A 22,065-nucleotide genomic window follows, 5' to 3' on the forward strand; every position below is an offset into this window, starting at 1 on the left:
CTTTTAAAAGGTAAAAAAAAACCCTTCTTTTTTTTTTTTGGGGGGGGGGGGGGAGATTTGTGAGTTCCACAATTTCAGTTTAAAGACAAAGCCAAGGACTAGAGATCTGATAGTGAACATAACTATATACTTTAAAGATTTTTGAAGCATCTGCAGGAATTATGTAGGTGGCTCTGGCCATCATGGGATTTTCAACTGTTTGCAGTGTTGTTACTTATGTGGTTCCTTTGAATCAAAAGTATTTTCCATCCATACAAAGAAAACTAATCTTTCCTACCATCACTGAAGTTAAAATTTAACATTCATTAACATTCTGCAAAGATTATTTATATAGCTATGAAAACATTTGGCCTGGGCACCAGGAAGTGAAAAAGCTAAATCAGTAATGTGAGCAACAGCTTTAGTCATTTTCTTCACTTAACACAAAAGGGAAGCCAGTAGTTTCTTTGGGGTAACAGCAGTTAAACAGGGAAACAAATTAATTATTATCTAAAGACCATACAAGCTGTAGGAAATATGCCATAAAGCTGTTTCAGCTTGGTATCCTGTCATTTCAGTATGAATGCGATGTAGCCCATTTTCTGACTTAAAGACTGACTTAAAGCTTCTTCATGGTAAGAGGGAAAATGAATAAGAAAGCAATCTTTCATGAGAGTTGTAAAGTTGATTGAAGTCTAGTCTGATCAGGAAGAATACTACTGGACTGTGCGTGCCGGTTAACTTACTCTGAAGTGTTTGTAGCTGTAGATTGACTTTAATAATAATATGTAATTGCCTTTGCAAATCATGCCTTATGGGATGTCTGTTTTTGTGCTCCTGAACACTGCAGAACATTTTGAGAAGTACTGCCCATTGAGATGCTTGAAATGGGCACGATCAGAGTTAGTACAAATGATCAGTCATGACCTTGAAGCAAGGAAATGCTAAGATTGCTTAAAGAATTGCTCCCTGTCTTCCCTTCATCCTGTTCTTCCCATTCCCCCTAACCCCTTTTGACATTTACGATTGCTCAGAGTTTTGCAGGAAGACCTGGAAGGTACAAACCACAGAAGACAATCAGACCATCTTTTCCTATTGACACAAGATGAAAACCTCCAAATTCCCTTCCATCGCTAGGCTTTGTCTGCAATCAATCAATAAACAAACAAACAAACAAACAAATAAATAAATAAGGAAAGGGCTTGTAAGCAGAAGTTAATCCCCACCTCTCCCCAGGTTCACCTGATTTGCATCTGGAACTATCCAGGATGCACAGGATTGCTTCTCTTCAAAGATGAGGACTAGGTAGGCAATGGCAGTGAAGCATGCCTTACCTAGGAATCCCAGATTTAGGCTCACTGAACCAGGTGGGACAAGTTGCTCAGTGAGCCCTCTTTGCCTTTTTTTGCCCTGCTCCCTATGCTTGCTGCTCCCCCCCTCAAGCAGCAGAGGTCCTAATTCTCTCTTTCTGGTTCTCAGTGGAATGCTGAATTTGGTTTAGAGATAGAAGGGTTGGAAACCAGAGGAAGATTACCAAGTCATATGAAGAAATACTTCTTGATTGTAGAAAAAGATAATAATCTACAATTTTTCAAGTGTAGTGGTTTTTTTTTTTCGTTTAAAGTTGTCACTGACAATTAATAGTTTACAGTCCTTGGTGTTTCAAAGGAAGCATTTTCTCTTTTGAATGAACAAGATTGTGTTAAATAGTGGATTTAAAAAAAGATTTGAGAGCAGGCATACCAATATTTCTTATGATTAGCTTACCTGAAGTGTGTATGGTAGGTTGCTAATATAAAGAGCAGTTGCATGGCTAAAAAAGGCTAAAAAAAAAAAAATAGGTGTCATTTAAACTTAAAAATGGTCCATACTTACTGCTGTGGGTTTTTTTATGCATTTTAGAATGACAGATACTATTATTTTTTTTTTTTTTAAATTGTAAATAAACTCCTAGAGAAATCTGATTTCCTTTAAGTCACTAGTTTAATTTTGGCTTAATTTCTATTTTACGGTGTTTTACATTTTTAAAGAAGTAAGTGTAAAATACCTGTTCAACAGAGAATTTTTGTTTTATTAGATAAATAGAAAGGAAGCTGCCAAAGCATGTTGTTCATTCCAATTAATAATAGCCACAGTGCTGTATCATGTTGTTACCTAATTCACAGTTCAGAGACGTGTTCTGTCCTTTGAGGATAAACGGCATTCTTATTTAGAAAATTGATCTGTCGATGCCTTTTGTTATGAAACCCATTGTGTTTCAAGACAGTTAGTTATATCAGGTGTATTGATAAATATCTGTCAAATGAGTTTTGTAGAAAGTTAAATTCAGTGTATTAAATCAGAGATATGAGCATCATTACAATAGTACAGTCACAACATACTCCTGCAAGCTTACTAGTCAACTTTTTATCCATGGATTGCAATATGCAGTATTTCAATATTCCACTTCTTGTTAATAACAATTTTCTAAGCTTAATGGAGCATTTAAGGTTTCTAGGTCCAGTTTTTAATCAGTGGGAAGTGGTCCTTTGTGTATTCTAAATGACTTTATAGTTTTCTAAAGCCTAGTCTTCCCAGTCTATTAATTGGTTAACAAAATGGAAAATCAAAACTTTTGACCGAGGACAGAGAACCACAGTTTGTGCGTTCCCATTGTGAGTTGTGGATTGGCAGCAACTTGACTGCCTAGTGTACGGAGCTATGATTACATCAAGTACACTGGTGTACAAAAGCAAGAGTTTTTGCCTTGATGAGGTACTGTGTAATATAGAATTATTATTCATTCCAAACTTGATGTTAATTTTATCTTCTTTCACAATACAGAGGAAAATATCAAAAGGAAAACTGATAAGGAGAAAACCCTTTTCAGCAACTAAGAAATTTATTACAACAGTGAAGAAAAGGCAATGAGAATCAATGAAATCAGTTATGTTCCTTTAATGTTAATGGGAGATAAGCATTCAGTACTTGCTGTAAACTGTTACAGAATGGAAACTGAGCTCAGATTGTGGGTTGTGGTAGAGCTGTTCCTCATGACACCCTTGCTGGACTTGGATACCAGCTCCTGCATTGCACCCACAGGAGGATCCACCTCAAAAGGGAGACAGGGCTTCCTTGTGGCTTAGAGGTTGTTATAGCGCTTGCCTCTCTCCTGCCGTTAAATATGGTCGTGTCAGGACTGAATTAACCGTTAGTCATAGCCAACTCATGCAAATTCCCCCTGGTTTCTAGGATATAAGTATGCCTCTTGCCTTCACAGTTGCACACAGGAACCTGAAAATGAATTGACTTAGTATGGTAATTGCAGCCTGAGTAAACAGGTAACTTGGAACAGGAGCTGTAAAAAGATATGACTTGTTTCACTCATCTCTGTGGGTTTTTAACTGAAATGCCCTGTGATTTTATATGTACTCTTCCAAATATTGTGTTGCTGGTATGCTATGCAAAAGGTATTTGAACTTCTGTTCTTGGGGTGTAAAAAAACCTCTCTGATGTGGGTTTGCTATTTCAATCCCATCAGATTACTGAATAAATTATTTTTACTCAAAGACCAGTTGATTTTTCTTATGTATAAAAATATTTGTCAAAAGTACAAGGTTAATTTCTCATGACCCTAACACTTAGATCATTGTCCTCTATTAAAGGTCTAATACAGAGTGGTTTTTTTTTTTTTCTTACCATACTTCCTCTGCTGAATTTTATTGCTTCATTGTCGAGTGCAATTTTGCTGTATTGTTTTCTTCATAAAAATTTCAACCTACTTCATCTCATTTGAGCAGAGTGCTTCTTACTTTTTCTTTAACTTTTCTTCCTAACCAGAGGCATTTCCTCCCTTAACCTGTAAATACTTTGTCTTTAATACCTTAGTCCCTGTTTGCTTACCAGGAACATAGAGTGTTTAGCTGAATGGGTAGCCAGGGAATCCTTCAGTTTGATTTCTCTGTCTGCCTGAGAAGGATCTAGAAAAAATACATATCAAGTTACTGTGTGATCTGCTTAATCAGATTTTTACATTTATCACTTACATGAATATATTTTAACTTCTGCTGCCATATGTTATTTACATTTTTAACAAATTAAGTCAGTTTTTAGGGGGTTTTTTAATTTGTTTCGTTTCTTGTTGCTTTTAAGTAGCACTTTGAAAGAAGTATATTAAAGGTTTAAGCCCTCAGCTTTGTAACGCATAATATTATTGGATAGTAATTTTTTTCTGAGGTATAGTTATCTTAGATGATACATGTACACGAGAGAAACAATGCCCCATTTTTAATTGCATTTAGAATTCAAAATTTTGAGAAACTATTACAACAGAGGTTGCTTTAATTTATGATTTATTAATTTGTCGAACTTGGATTTTTAATTTAAACAAATGCAGAAAATGGGGTATATATTACTTTGTGAAAGAACAATGCATAGAAATACAGGATTTTTTTAAATCCATCAGTGTTAAAGTTTTCTGTGATTTGTATCAAAATAGATTTTTTGTTAATAAAGTTGGTTTTACAGCTAGGAGACTTAAGGCCACTGGAATGGAAGAAAGTAGATCAGAAAATTCTGCTTTGTCTGATTTCTTGGCCAGAAAGGATAAAGCTCTAATAAGAAATGGGACTGAAAAAGATGTTGTTTGTTTACATCGTGCTGTAAAGCTAATGATAACTGTACTAACAGTGAAGATTACCTTATAAAGAAGGTGATTTTAATCAAAAAAATATATGTATATGAAGAATGCAGGTTCTTGATGCATCCTTTGCAAACGCTACTGAACTCATTTCAAATAAGAAACAGTTCTCCAGAATTGGCATTCATACATAAAAGAAGCTTTACGTTAGTATTCAGTTAAAATCATATTTATCATAATACTTTACTATATTTTTTCTTTTGTTTTAGCCATGGATGCAGATGTGAAGAATGAAAGCCTTTCATCTGTGCAGCAGCTTGGTGTTGAAATGACAGTCAGGTACATGGTATTAAAATAATTCCCTAGTGTGTTTCTAGGTTTTGTTTGATTTTCATGGAATGACTTTAATGATATTTAATCCATCAACTCAATGCTTGACACCGTTTAAATCTAAAGAACATCTTTAAGAAAATGAATTCTAACTTTGAAAATGAAAAAGGTATTAGTACATAATTAAATTATCTTTACAGATTATATAGGTTATTATCCTTTATTGTTGTAAAGGCTAATTGTATCTTGTTAGTAAGATTTACCATAAAATTACATTACCCTGAGTTATGTGTCTTTTTTTCCCCTCACATTACTTCTCTAAATAGCTCTGTTTAGCTCAGCTTAGTTATATGCCATTTAAACATTTTATTTGGCTGGTAATTTGCAGAGCCGTGATGAAGGAAAAGCTAATGTTTCTGTACTTCCACAGATTGTTATGTTTAGTATTAATATTTGAATTCTCATGCTCTTAATTACACATACAATACACTTCATGGCATTCTAAATAATGTATGTGAAGAAGATGAGTTGTGTGTGTTAGAGTACTTGCTCCTCCCCACCACAGTCTCTAAAACTGAACTAAAAGGAATTTAGGTGAGGAATTGTAACACTGAGTAGCAGATGTTTGGTGTGCATCCTTCCTAGATAAAGCATAATATCTTCTGTTAAACCATTTATGTGTATATCTACAACATAGTGTTTGTGATGAACAACGCTATGACAGCTTAACTTTCACAGGCCTATTAAATATGAGTTCTTGCTTTTTAGGAATTAAAAAAAAATATTTAACCTTTAAACAGTTTTGGTTTTTAACTTTTTGTGCTAGATATGGAAAATATCTAAACTTGCTAAAAGAACATGCTGAAAATGGGCTGTGCTTCGTGTTAATGAATTGTGAGAAATTTCTGAAACAACAGCAAAGAACTGTGGTATCCTCACTTCGTATCCTTTCTTGATGGCATAAATTATATTGCCTAAAAATGCCAGTGGAATTTGAACTCTCAGTTTGGGCTTTTGATGGTGATGCAGATGTGTAAAATGTACTGAAAGGAAAAAAAAAAAAGCAGCACTTTTACTTTGCATTTTTGTTGAGTTAAAATGCACACCCAATGCACTCAAGAAAATTTTCACCCGTTTGTTCCCATACTTTGTTAAAATTGTAAGTCTCATTCATTTTTGTCATAAGCTGTTTTGGAGTAGGATCACATCTTTCTGTATGTGATAAAGAGTCTGCAGCAATGCACCTTTTGAGCATTAATGAGTATTTGTGGTACTCCCACAATACCAACAGTGTTAATGGTATTACCCATGTAATGACAGGTGGCTGTAATCTGATCAACAGAAATGTTTTGACTTCTGACTGTTTTATATCTACTGTGGAACTTTTTTTTTTTAAATAAAACATACCCCTTTCCAACAAGCTTTGCTATATTCTTCAGGTATTAGACTTACATATCACTATTAAAATACACTTCAGGTGTATTAGTCAGAATATGCTTAATCTCTTTTTTAAAGCTTTTCTTTTACTGTGGTTTTTTTCCATAATATTCACAACTCCTGTTTTCCTCCTCCACCATTCTCCTTTCTTGTACTATAAGCACACTTGTTTTGGTGTGGGTTTTTTTGCATTTACTTGTTTTTTGTTCACTTTTGTTGATTTTGGCTTGACTACTTATGGACTGGGAAGAAAGTAGCGTATAGGGAAAATAGCTGAAATTGTTTCTCTTAACTCAGTTTGAGAGGCAGCCGTGCCTCAAGAAGCTGCCTTCTGTGCAGCTATATTCCCCTTGTCCCACCTCTAACAAACCAGCTCTTGCCTCTGTGTGCCTGGGCCTGGGGAGGAGGAGGGCTGCAGTTCCTGCAGGGCAGTGGGGAGGAGATCTCTGCCCCAGTTCCTTAACCTTCTCACGCAGGCTGCTTGCGGGAGCGCTATGCTGGCTACGACTGGTTTGCATCTTCTGTCTTCCTCATCATGTCAGGGGATGGGGAGAAGACACTGACATTTCTTCAGCGATTTTCACGTCTCCTTGTTTCAGCATTTCTCTGGCTACCAAGACTGCATATATCTGTAAGAAATTAAAAGCTGTTTCTTTCTGAAAGGCAACTTTGAAAGTTTCTAAAGGAGACTTTATCAATTTCCTTAGTTTTGGTGGTTTTTTTAATGCATTAAGTTTTCATTAAAGCCCTCTAACTGAATACGTGACCCTGAAAATTTCTCTCAGAAAAATATAATTTTGACATTTGCTCAAATGGTTGTTAAAAGTAGTGAAATAACAGGTGGACTGATAGTAAAGGCAATGTTATTGAATTTTAAAGCTGGCAGTAAAATAAACTTTGTTAGTGGCATTAGATTCTGTGTGAAGGCTGCAATACTGTTGAATGACCTTTTTTTTTTTTATTATTACAGTATGCAAGTCCATCCTTTTGATTTTATTTTTTTTTAGTAAAACTATCAGTTTTAAAATTTACTAAATACACTAGAATGTATTTAGTAAATTTTAAAAATTATTACTGCCCATATATTGAATGCTTGACAATTTTAAATTATCAGTATTTTGGATCAAGTTTGTAGTATAGGAAACAGCATTTCCATCTTTTGTTAGGGGTGATTCCATCTATTTAAAATAAAACCCTTCCAGTTTGACTTTGTACATTGTCACGTTGTCTCAAATGTTTTGAACATAAACTATAAAACAACTGTAGTCTTTACGAGAGAATTCTGGGGTATAAGAAGCACGGATTAGATTCCGTACCTCTTCTGCAGGCAGTCTTCTGTATTAATACGAATTGGTCTGTCTTGTCACCAGAAGTGACCGTGTTGGTCCACTCACAGCACTGAGTCCAGCCCTGAGGTTGTTCCAACACAATGAAATTTTGATCCATTGTGTGAATACAATTGTGCTGAACACTGTCCGTGCTGAGAACTTCAGAGTCGTCTTCCATACAAGAACTAGCCAGCACTGCAGGCAGGTTGCTGCAGTGCTAACGTTCATTCTCAACACCTAAATGATTTCTTTTTCATAATATATCTTGAAAACACAAAGAGAAAATTCAATAATTAACCTATTTGCATAACGACCACAATGTAAACTGAAATAACATGTCAAAACATGCATGAGGAATTACCCAGCCATTGGATTGTGATGCTGCCTACCGCAGGAAGGAGGAGAATTCCAAAGGATGTACCTTGACCTTCTAGCACGAAGCCAAGGATTCATTACCTAGAAACCAGGCACTGATATCCAGAGCTTTCCAGACTGATAAAACCTCTGTTCCTTTTGCTGCACAGCATAGAAATTCACTCGTACTAGCTGCACATACTGCAAAGAAACGTGCACTCAGAAAAGAACTTCAAATACCATAGAAGTTCCACTCTATCCACCAGTAAATGGGAAAAAAAAATCCAACAGAAATTAGTCTTTTTTTCCCTTCTGTTCTTTTGTTTAAAATATAACAACAGTTTCTCCATCCCTGCTTTGACAATTAAAGCTTACATGCAATGAACAACTAGATTTCTAATGAAAAGGAATAGTCAGGATATATTTAATAACAGTTTCTAACTTCTAATTTTCTTTAGTTTAACTACATGTTTTTCCTGATGGTTACCAGCTTTTTTGTTTATTCTATTTCCTGTCTCTAAAATAACTGGGATGGCTTATTTTACAAGTAAATGTGTATATTTTTATATATTGTTCTCAGGAAGGTATTTTAAAATAACACATTTTTGTAGTCTGTAATCCTTTTCCTCAATTTTATTGTTGTTGATGATGATGATGATGTTGTTGTTAATCAGATGCACCTGCCTATTACCACAGTGGAATCTGGCATCCATCCAGTCTATTTTTGCAGTGCTCACCACATCGAAATGTTGATGAAAGCTGAGTTGCCACTTGTCTTTTCAGCCTTCCACATGTCTGGTTTTACTCCATCCCAGGTAACTGATGAAAGTGTATCAAAGTATCATCAACTTTTTGACTTAAATCCACAAAGTCAAGGACGTTCAGGAACTACTGTGGTTTTTCTATACAGCACTTGTGTGGTAGTTATGAAACTGGGGGTAAAAGATAGTATTGAATGCATAGTGTCTTAGAGCATCTGAAAATAGAAAGCAACTGACTTTGGTAGAATAATGACAGTGTACTGCAGCTAATGACCTTCCATTACATGTTCATGCAGAAAACTTGATAAAAGTAATATATACTAAAACCTCAGATTTATCATTAAAAATAAATAGAATATCTTATTCCCCGGAATAATTTTCTAAATTTTCCATAAGAGGGAAATGAGTAAATTGGGATAGGTGTATAATAGGAAGCAATTCAGGTGATATTAGAGGAAAATGAATTTTATATGAGCTACCATAACTATTACAATCAGGTTACACACTATTCTTTTATATTAAAGAGATGTTACTAAAGAAGAATATTTATCCATAATGTTAGCTTTCATTTTACCTATTTACTACAATTCTTTGGTAATATGGAATGCTAGGTATGGAGCTTTACTTGTAAAGACTGCAGTCATGATAAAGCATAAACCGCTTAATGCAATAATGAGTTAGATTGCCAATGCAAAAGGCCTCTCACCACAGTAAGAAAGCTTATTGCTGTTCCAAGGCAAGAAAAATATTTTTCATCTTATGCCTTCAAAATTCCTTTTTGCCACCAGATTTGCAGCTTAAGAGACTTCTTAATGGGGGGCAGATGCCAGTGTGGTACAGATATTGCTTAAAATAGTCAGCTTGGGATTTGGTCTTTGAGGAGAGAAGGTTGGCAGATGAGGGACTTTATCTCAGCATAGGAATGAGGTGCTTATAATAAGGTTCCTGTTTTGGAGTGGGAAAACACACGGGGACAGTCACTCCTTCCTCAACTATTCTTGTGTAAGTTATACCGAATGCTTTTTTATTGTTTGCACTCAATTAATAATAGACTAGTTATTGTTCTAAACTGCTGACAAGATTTTTTGTTTGGGGATTTTGTTTTTTTTTATTTAACGTGTTACTGAAATGCCACTGGTGGGTGCCACTGTATCTTCTGTGTGATTTTGCAGTTGTACTGCAGGATTAAAACCAAACAAACCCTGAACTGTGAAAACAACGCTGATGTATTTAAGTGCTTGTGTGCATCAATAAATACCCGAAAACAGATTTAATGCCAGAGTATGGCTGCTGTCATCTAATTATAATCTTGGTACTTCTGCTGCTGTGTATTTTTAAACACTTTAAGGACTGATTAGCAGAAGATTTGTGGTCTAGAACTAAATGAAATGTGCTGTACACATCTTAATACATTGTGATTCAGAACTGGAAAAAGGAGTCACTAAGTGTGTTCCATACCCATTTCATTAAATGAAAACGCGTCTTAGGGAAGGGCCTAACATTCATTTATAAGGCAAAGAACTACTTTAATTTAAAGGAAAATCCACATTAAAGGCGCCTTCATCACCCTCATTACCCTTTAGGCCACATTTTAAAATAACTTGAAAAAATCACCTCTGCTTTCATTGGACTTTGAGTTTTATGTCTCAACCTCAGCAGCTGCCAGAATATACTCAGATAAGTGAGATGCATGGATGCAGGGTGTTATGTTTAGCAGAACTCACTGGAAGTCTATTCAGAGGCTGCGATGTAAAAAACGGTGATTCTTGGCTTCATTTGTACTTCATCTGTTTTATTTTCATAAATAGGGTAATCTTATAGGAAAAAGGGTCTGTAGTATAGAAAAGTTTAAGAGGTAAACCTGATCAATTATGACTGAATGTCTACAGCAACTTAATTATATATAATGTGATTCTCATCTAGATTTGTCTGCAATGGATAACTCAGTGTTTCTGGAATTACATGGACTGGAGTGAGATCTGTCACTACATTGCTATATGTATTTTCCTTGGTCCCGATTATCAAATATATATGTGTATTTCTGTGTTCAGACACCTACAGCAAGACATCCTACAGCACACTGAAGCCCAAGATCTCCAGGTTTTTCTTAAAGTAAGGGTTTCTTTTTTAATTTTTCAATTGCTGAAGGGAATCAAAGCTCTCAATACTGAAAATATATGTGTTACTTAATCTGAAGCTCTTACTGGATTTCACTTATTAATTTTAAATGAGTGAAATAATACTTTAATTTTATTTACTTCCTGGCAGGAAATTGTGGTATAGTGTTTTCCAGAGAATAGCTTTCCTGCATTTTGTCCTGATCAGTTCCCTTTGTAAGCAAAGTAAATAGCCACATTAAGTCACGAGGGCATTTGATTCAGTTCTCTCTATGTGGCCTCAATCTCATTAAACTAGATGTTCTCCAGAAAGGTGGGTTTGCACAGTGGTCTCCTACTGAAGCTTGAAGATAGGCGACACAAAGCTCAGTGAGCTGTTACTTTGAACAGATGCCAATTACTGTACAACTACCCTCACAATTTCATATTCTTTGCCATATTATAAATTACGTTTGGTTATTGGATTCTTTTTGCAGGGTACTGCTTATCTATAGATGCAGTCATGAGTAGATACAAATATTTGACTCTTCTTCCCAAAGACATTTTTGCTTTTTTCTCTGGTCTTTTTTTTCTTTTTCTCCAGTCAGAATTCTTTTGAGGGCTATATATCTGCATCTTAGTCTGTCCTAACAACAGTTTTCTGACTAGTTTGCATCCAACTTACTTATCTTTAATATGAATAATATGTCAGCTCAGTCATTTGCCTTGAAAATGTTTGGTATGCAGTCTAATGAGGGAATTGTTTTGTTTGACCTGGTTTTGGTCAATGTGGCTTAAAAACTACTTCATCTTGATGGCATTATTGGGATAGTTTATGTAAATTATAGAAGAGAGAATTTGTATGTTGTCACCTACAGTATAAACAGGCCAAAGATTTGACATATTAGTATTAAATTAACGAGAAATACTCTATATTAATGCACTACAGGAGTATTTACAATTCATTGAGTGACTACTGCAGAAAAAGAGGAGTTAATAGCATACTTAAACTGTACTCTTGTTTTGATAGCTCTTAATTCATCTAAAGAGAAAAAAATATTCTGTCATTGTATTCATTCAATTTCAGCTATATTATGGGCTTCATGTGAGGTTACTAACGCAAAGGCGTTAGTCAGCTGCCGTTTTATTGGAATAACCAAAATCAGTTTCAAGTTTTAGCCTATTTCTCAGCACAACATTCACAAATTTGGATTACTGTAGTGGAGCAATTCTCTTAAAAGTGGAAGTGTGAACTATTCTGAGAACATAATCCAAGTTAAGAAAAAAATCCAACACACCTATAACCTTTGAATATTCTTTTTTTTTTTTTTAATGTAATGTCACAGCTTGAACTTCATACTAGCAATGGTCCTTTGCTATACGAACAAGTCCTGCTGCCTATTTTCCTTCCAAGAACTGATAGTACTTTCTGTTTTTAAGCTTCTAACATGCTTCATATCTGTAATGAAAAGATGATGATTTGACAGCAATACACCTTTGTTGGTGTTACCTAATAAGTAGTTCCAGCTATCTATTAAAATTAAAAACAAATATTTTCTTCTTAAAATAAAAATATACTTTGATTTGCACATGAAAAAAGAAGTTGGAGACAACTTTGCTGTCAATTCAGATTACATTATGCCTAGCACTTAAAATAAGTAAAACATTCACCCTTTCAATGTGTCCTTATCACTAGAAAGTGATAAGAAACAGATGACCACCTATGAAAGAGATCATCTTCTATTACTCTATAATTTGCCTTTCCTCTGCACCAAGAGGAAAGTAGAAGTAACAAATTGTCCATGAACAATTTTTCCCTTTTCCTGGTTCTTTCTGTTGGCTGAGATGGGTTACTAACAGTTATGATCCCTTCTTGAAGTTTCAGCATTAACTGAATTTTAAATTTATTGCTTGGTCTGTTATTAATGCTTTGATGGAAGGATGAAGGTGCATAGCTTTGTAATTTCCACATGTGAACCAAGAATACTGTAACCTGCCACCTCAGGAAGCCCATTTTGACTATTTGGTTTCATTTGGATAAAATAGAGAAACTGAGGCTACAGGGTTTGTGACTTGTTGTCATAGCACATGTAGGCCAGTATGTCAGTCTCTTCTAGGAGTAATTTAGCTACTCTTCACTTTATTTTCTGTGAGTATGGGCCATATTATTGACAACTAAGTTGCTGACCGATGCTTTAATATGTGTGCACATTTAATCAATAGAGGATTTGACTGCTTAAAAAAAAAAAAAAAAAGAGTTCGATACCTACTACAGTTCTCTATTGGAGTCAGTTTTCTTTTCCACTGTAGTCAACCTTCTCACACTGCATGAAGAGCAACTTGGAAGGTAAAATCATGCCTTTGCTTTCACTTGTGAGTAGGGGAGGAGAACTATAAAGACTGTCTCGAATTCCTGTTCAGATGCCTAAGTGCAGCCTTCCAAGCCTGAGTAGATGTTCTCAGGAGAATTCTGCTTCACAGAGATGCACAGTCAATACACCAGCAGATACATGTGTCCACAAGGACTGTCTGGCTCCAGAGAGCTTTCTGCAGCACATGCTGCCAACAGCGGTAATACTGCTTGGTAGATGGTGGGCACACAAGTTGTTCCAGTTCAAAGCAGCAACAAATTCACCCATTTTACCCAGACTGTTCTTCAAGATCCTGCTTTCTGCAGTGCATCCTCCCTCTCCCACTAATATAGTAGCCGCAAGAAGGAACATGGCCTGTTCGTTTCTTTGTCCTGAGGGCACCTTCTTTTACTCTGTGTTTTGGAATTAGTAAGAATTAATCGTTTGTGGTGATGCAGAAGTGTTTATTCTGTTTTTACTTAAGCACTTCATAAAGATCTCTCTTTATCATTGACTTTAAAAATAAGTATCTACTGTTACTCTCCTGGTTTTATTGAGAATCTAGTTGGATATAAAAGCCACATTAACAAACTTTTAGCATGCCATGTGCTGGTATAGAAATCTTTTAAAAGAATATTTTAGTACCTGGCTTTGCCTTCTTAAAGCTTCCTGTGTTTTCCTTAAGAATCTTCATATGGCATGTTCTCCAAAAATGAGAGGAACAACGTCCACCTGAAAAAACTATTTGTTACCAAGACTTGTAATTAGAAAGAACTGTTTGGAAGCAGATATTACGAATTCTTTATTTCTAAATGAAATGTAATAAAATATGTGTATTTTAAACACCCAGGCTGTGACAAGCAGAACAAAATAAGCTATCTTTAGAAGCTTGGAATTCATTAAATTTGAGTTGTACATCTTTTTTTTCCTAGCTAATAAATGTTTTCTGTGTGTATTTGTGCAGGAAGAAGCACTCCATGGATTTCGAGTGAGTGATTATTTAGAATACATGGAAAGCTTGGAGGCAACCTACAGACCTATGCTGCTGAAAGACATGAGAAACATAAGAGTACAGAATACATAGATGAAGCAAACGAGCACTTTATTTTCCAGCTTTGGTTACATCCTTTAAAAGGATGCTGATTGATTGATATATCAATCTCACCTAAAACAAGTCAGGCTGTGTAAATGTACATACTGTAAAATAAATAAGGAGGATTTTCAGAATATAGTTTTTGCAAAAGGACTTAATCTAAGTTTGATGACCTAAAATACCACATTTTCCCAGCCAGGCTATATGCGCAGCCTCATTTTCGGTTAGCAGAAGGCAGCTTCAGAACCCACCTGGGTTCTGAAGTAGGACGCTGAAGTGTCTTCCTTAGAACATAAGTCTTCCTTATAAAGCCTTGAACCTGTTCCCAACTCATTGCATTATCGTCATCTCCTTGTAGCACAGTCCTAAAACCTTCATATTTCGCTAGGGTCTGACAAAGTGATTTTTCTTAGAAACAACTGCTAGTATGTATTCATATGCATGAAAACTCAACAAATGAAAAACAAATTCCCTGTACACAGCTGTTCTGACTTTGTGGATAAGGTTGAGAAAATGAGGTGTTCAAATGCATGCAATGAAAAAAGACTGATATTCCTGTCTTTTTTTTAAAATAAAATAAATCATTTTATGTCATAAAACATCTATTTGTAACATACACTCTCTGTCTGCATAAGTGAATGAGAAGTCCTTGAGCAGCCTGCTTTTCATATCTCTGGAAAATGATCATTTTTAAAGATTCTTCTTTCATTCAGACAGGAAAACTAATAAGAAGCTTTATCTGTGCTTGCCTTTCATCATCAGTGAAAAGCAAGAATTAAGGCTGCTAGATATTTTCTAACAGCAGTGCAGTGTAGGTAAAATTTCAACATTGTTGAAGTTGACTGAAATTCCCAATTTCAAAAGAAACATGGTTTTCTTGAGGAGCGCTGCATCCATTTGCTGTAAGGATAGGGTTTATGTAATGGTCAGTGGGCAGCTGAGGAAACATTCTAGCAGCTTTCTTTTCCATATTATATTATAATGTTAAATTTTATTTAAGAAAGCAATATATATTTGTGCACCAATTAATAGTTGGGGTTTTTAATCCAAATTTCGAAGCACTGGGCATGATGTTGAGTCAATAAATAATACTCAGATGACAACATATTCCTAAAATTAATACTACAGTTGGCTTGTCAAGAATTAATAAATGCCTTTGTATTTGATTGATTTATATTATACTGTTAAATTTTATTTAAGAAAGCAATATATATTTGTGCACCAATTAATAGTTGGGGTTTTTAATCCAAATTTCGAAGCACTGGGCATGATGTTGAGTCAATAAATAATACTCAGATGACAACATATTCCTAAAATTAATACTACAGTTGGCTTGTCAAGAATTAATAAATGCCTTTGTATTTGATTGAAATTATGGCCAATAAAATGATAGTTATTGGCAAGCAGGAGGACTTCCTTCAGTATTTGCAAGTAATCAAAGGATGTAGATGGAAAATAACAAGGTATTATCCTGTGGCCATTTAATATTTTTCATACAGTCAATCAGATCTGCATCAAAATTTCCAAAAAAGAAAATATCAAGTAGAAATGTAACCTTTACAATGCCCACATGAGGTTAGATGAAAAGTAGACATTTAAGATGGTAGTTTACTAACTGCAGAAATTCATAGTCACATGGAAAGAAAAATCTAAAATTAGAATAGTTATTAAAATTTATTCTCAAATTTGTTATACTAATGTCTTGAAATGGAAGAGGAGAAAAAGTGTGGTCTGTTTGGTACATCCTACCCATCACCAGCCAAGCTTCCTCTCCTGTCTGCCTCACCCCCCTCCGCCCAAAGTATTTGATTTTGGTTTATTTCAGGCACTTTCTGGCTTTTGAACTCCTTTTCCCAAGATAATCTATCATACTAGGGCTCTTAGGATGCCTTGTGGCACTGTAGTCAGAGGAGAAACTCTAGCACATCCAGACGGAGGTAATTTGGCTACATATCTCTGTGGTAATATGCAAAGCTCCTGAACACCATCTTTTTCAAATCACTACAGAAGTTCAGGCAAGAATCTGCTGCTTGTGAGATCAATCTAAAATTTAGATTCGATTCAGCAGATCATAATATTTGATTTGAGGTCCACCACCCTATCTCCTACAAGTTTTTCATTCTAAGTTTCCTGTCTCAGTAAAATCAATGTATATTTAAGGATGGATTTTTTTGGAAACCATATGTTGCTGCTACAGGAACACATTGATGTCATATTGCTTGCTGGCAATATGTGGTATATAGTGACTACTTCCATTTTCCAATTCATGCAAAAGCCCTTTATGCTGTTCTATCAGTATATTAGAGTAGAAAACCATAGAATTCCTTATGAACGTAAGCTGATTTATAATATCACATAAAAGGTGAAATAGGAGGGGTTTTCTGCTTTCACTAATGAGGTGCTTAGGGACATGGTTTAGTGGGCATGGTGGTGTTGGGTTGACGGTTGGACTCGATGATCTTAGAGGTCTTTTCCAACCTCAATGATTCTATGATTCTATGATTCTGTGATTCTATTTGCAGGTTGCTTGTTCTTTTCATTTTGCAAGACTTTTTTTTTTCCCCTCACTTCTGTATTTTGTTGGCCTCTTCTGTTCAGGGCTTTTCATCTGTGCTTAAAGGTATTCTCTCAGTAGATACACTAATTCCCATTTCTCACAACCTCTATTCTGCCCTGTTTTTTTCATTCTCCGCTACAAGACGCATTATAGTGGTGTGGACTTTCATCTGTTTCTTATATACTACCTCACGAGTAGAACTTTATGGTTTGAAGCTCTGCCTCGTGAGTTGCCCAAGTTCACTGTCTGAGTATTGGGAAGGTTGAAAGAGTTCACGCAGTGGGATTAGCTCAGCCTACAAGGTTGGAGCAAAACTTTCAGGAGCGTTTCAAGCAGTAGCATCCACCCATGAAGTGAAACACGCTTGCCTGCTTTTTCTCCTTTGCTATACTAGAGGTGCAACTGGCATTTGTTGCATGCTGGCCCACAGCCCACCCCTCAGAGTAACAGTATTGATGTTTTTTAATATTCATTCCTATACAGGTAGTTTTGAATTACGATCTCTGACTTTGGTCTGAAGGCTGGGTTTGTCTTTTTGTAATTATTTCACAGATGTTGTCTTTTTCTAGGTTATCTATTAAGAATTTTATGGTGCATGATAAAGTTTTACATTAAAAGGCCCAAGGAACCTCTGGATAGGTTCTAAAACTGGTGCATAGCTCCGTTTGGGTGCTGTGAAGAAACTCACCAAGAAATCCTGCTCGTGTATTGTGAGTTGGCTCACTAGCAGCTGCTTAGGCAGGGCAGCTGCTTAGGCAGTGACTGCCATTTTCTCTTCCTGTCTTAGAGGTGGGAAGCAGTCTGTTTTCAGAAGTATTGCAGTCAGTAGGCAAATCTTAGGTGAAAATTGACTTAATGGAAGAAAGGAAGTAATGGTTTTAGTGGAGATTTTGCTTAGAAGGCTTCATCTCTAGACACCCTCCCCCCTTCTCTCCCTTACACACACCCTTTATTAATGCATATTTTCAAACTGTGTTCTTTGAAAAGTAACTTTCAAAAACTCAGACTTAACACAACCATGTTCTCATCTAGCCCAGCTTTGGTCAAGATTTATCCAGCACCTGGATTTACAAAGTCTTTCCACGAAACTGCCTTAACTTTCATTAAAAGTCTGAAGTAAAAGTTCTACTCCATAGAAAACAGCAAATACTAGGTTATTACTTACTTTCAGAGTAGAAGAGATTCTCTAGTGTCTAGTGTCAACAGTTCCTAAACAGCTTTTTGAAAACAAGGTTATTTTTGGCTTTTGGCTGGAAAATAAACCTCTTCTCACCCCGAGATACTCATTTTCCCTGAGTAAATTTGCATCAATAATTCTGAAGTTTCTTGAAATCTGTGCTTCCTCCTTCAACCACCCAGAGTTTCTAAAAGGCAGATACTGAATGTATCTTTTTATTAGATCTATCCTTTCTGAGGTTTTCAGTTTCATTTCAGCCAAAGTAGTAGCTGCACTACTTCAATTTAGAGTGAAATGCCCTGTTCCTGAAGTTACCTTTAAAGAGATTTTTGGTCTTGGTAATTATTTTGCATAGAAAGTTGGTAAATTGCCCTGTACCTTGTAATATCAGACCCTTAGTGCCTTGACGTTTCCAATGACACTACTTCTTTATCAAATGAAACAAGATTCAGCTTCTCTAGCAAAAAGTTACTTATCATCTGTATTCTTATAGGAAGAAGTCTTTACACTGTGAAGTGTAAGTAGGCAGTATATTGGTCAAGTCCCTGCTGTAGCTAGTTTAGTAACTAAGCAGTATAAGTTCCCCAAATGCATCCTAGTTATGTAGGCAACATTACCAGATGATGTTACATAGTGAAAGATAAGCATTAAGTAGTTCTTTATTTGGTTACAGAAGTAGGGAAAATACTATCTTTTATCAACACCTGGCATAACATTTTCTTTACAGAATGTCTGCAATCTCAAAATATTTTGATTAGAATTTGTGATGTAATAAATGTTTTAAAAGTCCAACAGAAACCACAAATGTTGAATTTAGACTTACCCAATATCATTGCCACATTCCTGTGAGATGAACTAAACATTACTGCAAAGTTCTTGAAAAACAACTTCACTAGATAAAATGAATGTGTGAGCACATACACAAATTCAAATTATGAAATACATTAGAACCTGCAGTGAAATTTCTGTAATTATATGCAACCTAAGAGTGAACGCTGTCAAAGGTTTTGCCACTAATTTCTATTTTCCTGACTCTGCATTTCATAAGTTCATGGGTTTAGCTTTTTTCCCTGTGTAGAAAAAAAATGTTTTAAATATTTTTGGACTTTTGTGAACTGTGTTGGCTCACCTACACTAATAAAAGAGGCTGGCAAGTATGAGGAACGAATTATGACAACGACTGATGGAACCAAGTATTTGCCTGACACCAGGGTCAAAGAATGCTGACTCCCATAAAATCTGTTCTTTTAACCTTAACAGCAGCCTCTTTTTTTAAAATAATTTTTTTGGTGTACATCTCAAAATAACCAAATGACAAACATCCAGATGGTGAATAACACTAGAACGCTAATATATATGTGTTTCTAGAAATTCTATACATTGATGGAACCAAGTATTTGCCTGACACCAGGGTCAAAGAATGCTGACTCCCATAAAATCTGTTCTTTTAACCTTAACAGCAGCCTCTTTTTTTAAAATAATTTTTTTGGTGTACATCTCAAAATAACCAAATGACAAACATCCAGATGGTGAATAACACTAGAACGCTAATATATATGTGTTTCTAGAAATTCTATACATTTTTAAAGAGACCGTGGTTGATTAAGCTACCAATTATGAAGTCATCAGTTCCTTTATCAGCAGCAGATATTTGTCAGGAAAATTAGCTCTTGTGCTAGGCATTTGAATAACCCAGGGACTCTTGCCATCTAAATAGCTGCCACTTTGTATTCCTCATCCCCCAACAAAGAAGAGAGGGGCACTGCAGAGCTGACCCTTAATATCAACGACTTTCATCAATATTGCATCAAATCAATGCAAAGAGGTACAGTACACAATAATCAGGAAGATGAGTCGAATACAAATATAAAGCAAACAGCCTGAGTACCAAGTGCTGCTACTGACAAAATCATTTTTTGCATTGCCTCCAGCAATTCAGTCAGCTACAGTTTCCCCATGTGCAAAACAGCTACAATTTCATACAGTCCGTATAGGTGCTGAGATGATTAATTAGAGAATATTTGTAAAACATTTAGTGCATGAAAATTCTATCTAAATGCTAAATCTTAATACCTGATAATAATGTAAAATTCCATTGTGCCCCATGACAGAAACAGGACATTTCTATCTCTAAATCTATTTGTATTTTTCTGGTTGCCTCTTCCAGCTTCTTTTTCCCTGCTTTCCATCTTGATGGTATTTACCTCTCTCAGGTTTTTTCTCTCTCTTATTTTCAGCTGTGTCATTGTTCCCAATCCCCAGTGACAGTCCAAGCACTAAAGGATAAGTGTTTCCTTGCTTGTACCTAAAATGTATAACTAAACGATTTAAAATAAACACAATGGGGAAAAAAAAAACCCAAAAAACACTAAATAAAACCCCGACTTGGAAAAACTGAGAAGCCAATTGTAGGAAGACAAGACCCCCCAAATAAGCTGTCAGCGGTCCTGACCCAGTCTCCTACTGGAGGGAGCTAAGCACTCCTGCCTGTGCCTGTCTGTCACATCCCCCTAACCATCAGCTGGGATGCCATGCTGAATAGAAACATCTGTGTTATCCCTCAAAGACATGCAGTTTCCAGGCCACCTCTTTCAGCAGCCTCTGCAGCATGACTCAGCCTTTTGGGATAAAACCAGTAATCTATAAAAATATTTTTCACCTGTTCATGTCTGCCATGTTGCCTTTTGCCAAGTTCTTTTACTTCTGAAAACTTAGAGTACCTATCTAAAAAAATAACAAGTAATGCCTACTTGCCTTTGTAAAAATGACAGTTCTGCAGGTGGAGACGGTTTCCTCATTACCATATATAGTGCTCATGCAACAAGAGAAATACTGGCGGTGGAAGCAACTAGAAATTAAAAAAAAAAAACCCTTTAGATCTGGTAGGAAAAAAATAAATCAAAGTTAAATAGTTACCCTCTAAACTCTGTTTTCCACTGTTTTAAGTTGTCCAGCTCCAACAATTACTAGGTCAACAGATAAACAGTCTCAGCTTCTCTAAACCATTTTGTGTTGTCTTCAAGTAACTTCCAGCTAGTCCATAGCAATATTCCATAGATTTCAAAAGGAGCTAAGTTTGAGTAACATTAAAAGATCCCGGTAAACAGACTGAATTTCAGTGTAACATGTTGTCATTAATGACAAGAGATCACAATACAGAATAAAAGCAGAAACACTGCTGAGTTGACATTCAGAAGGAAGTTAGAAAATGCCGGACTACGGGCAAAGCTGTGGTGTCATATAGTGCGTGGTAGTGACACAATGCTTCATTGCCAATCTCTTTGCATTTCATCACCTCTGGCATGAGAATCGTCCTTTATTGCTTGTCCAGGTAGTAGTAGTGAACACGTACTCGGTTCAAACATTTGCATTTTTGATACAGGGATGATGCTTCAAGGATGGCGAGAAATTTGGCAAGAAGAATGGAGTTAGCACTGGTAGAGTTTCAGGATACGTGTGTTCTCTGTCCCTACCAAGAGCAATGCTCAGATTACAGCAGGTCCCTCACTCACCAGTGAGTTACAGCAGCAGCTTCCCAGGGAAGGAAACTGGGAGTCTGTCAACATCTGAGAAAAAAGGTACATTATCAGCCATCGTTATTGAAAACCAACCACTGAAAGCAATTACTTTAGGCTGCATTTCCTAAGGAAACGGACAGGTTCATCAGGCTTATGGACACACAAGGGCAAGGGCAAACTATTCTATGATTCTATGATTCTATGTAACAGGAATTGCACCAGCAGAAACTGCAACAAAGGCAGTGATGTGGGAGAAATTATAATACCCTCTCTCAGAACATTTCCAGATGACCGCAAAACTGATTGAGAGGTAAAGACTGAGATAAGTAAGCGATGGAGATTGATCTGGGTCAGTTGGTGAAGCAGGCTAGTTAGAGTGCATGCATTTTAATACCGCCAACTGCCAGGTCGTGTATCTCAACAGAGGCCAAACATCATGTTTACAACATGAAGGACTTTGTTATGA

General features: G+C 36.0%; 1 protein-coding gene across 1 annotated transcript in view; it reads left to right on the forward strand.

Moving 5' to 3' along the window:
- Positions 1–14,338, forward strand: part of TBC1D32 (TBC1 domain family member 32) — an 89,562-nt gene extending 75,224 nt beyond the window's left edge. Inside the window, exons 27-32 of the mRNA XM_009289179.1 lie at positions 4,867–4,936; positions 5,754–5,869; positions 6,841–6,995; positions 8,721–8,861; positions 10,731–10,919; positions 14,219–14,338. Of these exons, the coding sequence (XP_009287454.1) occupies positions 4,867–4,936; positions 5,754–5,869; positions 6,841–6,995; positions 8,721–8,861; positions 10,731–10,919; positions 14,219–14,338 (791 nt within the window). The remainder of the gene's footprint in view (positions 1–4,866; positions 4,937–5,753; positions 5,870–6,840; positions 6,996–8,720; positions 8,862–10,730; positions 10,920–14,218) is intronic.
- The last annotated feature ends 7,727 nt before the right edge of the window (positions 14,339–22,065 follow it).

The sequence above is a fragment of the Aptenodytes forsteri genome, unplaced genomic scaffold (genome assembly GCF_000699145.1).
Source record: "Aptenodytes forsteri isolate BGI_AS27 unplaced genomic scaffold, ASM69914v1 Scaffold217, whole genome shotgun sequence".
Taxonomy (NCBI): Eukaryota; Metazoa; Chordata; class Aves; order Sphenisciformes; family Spheniscidae; genus Aptenodytes; species Aptenodytes forsteri.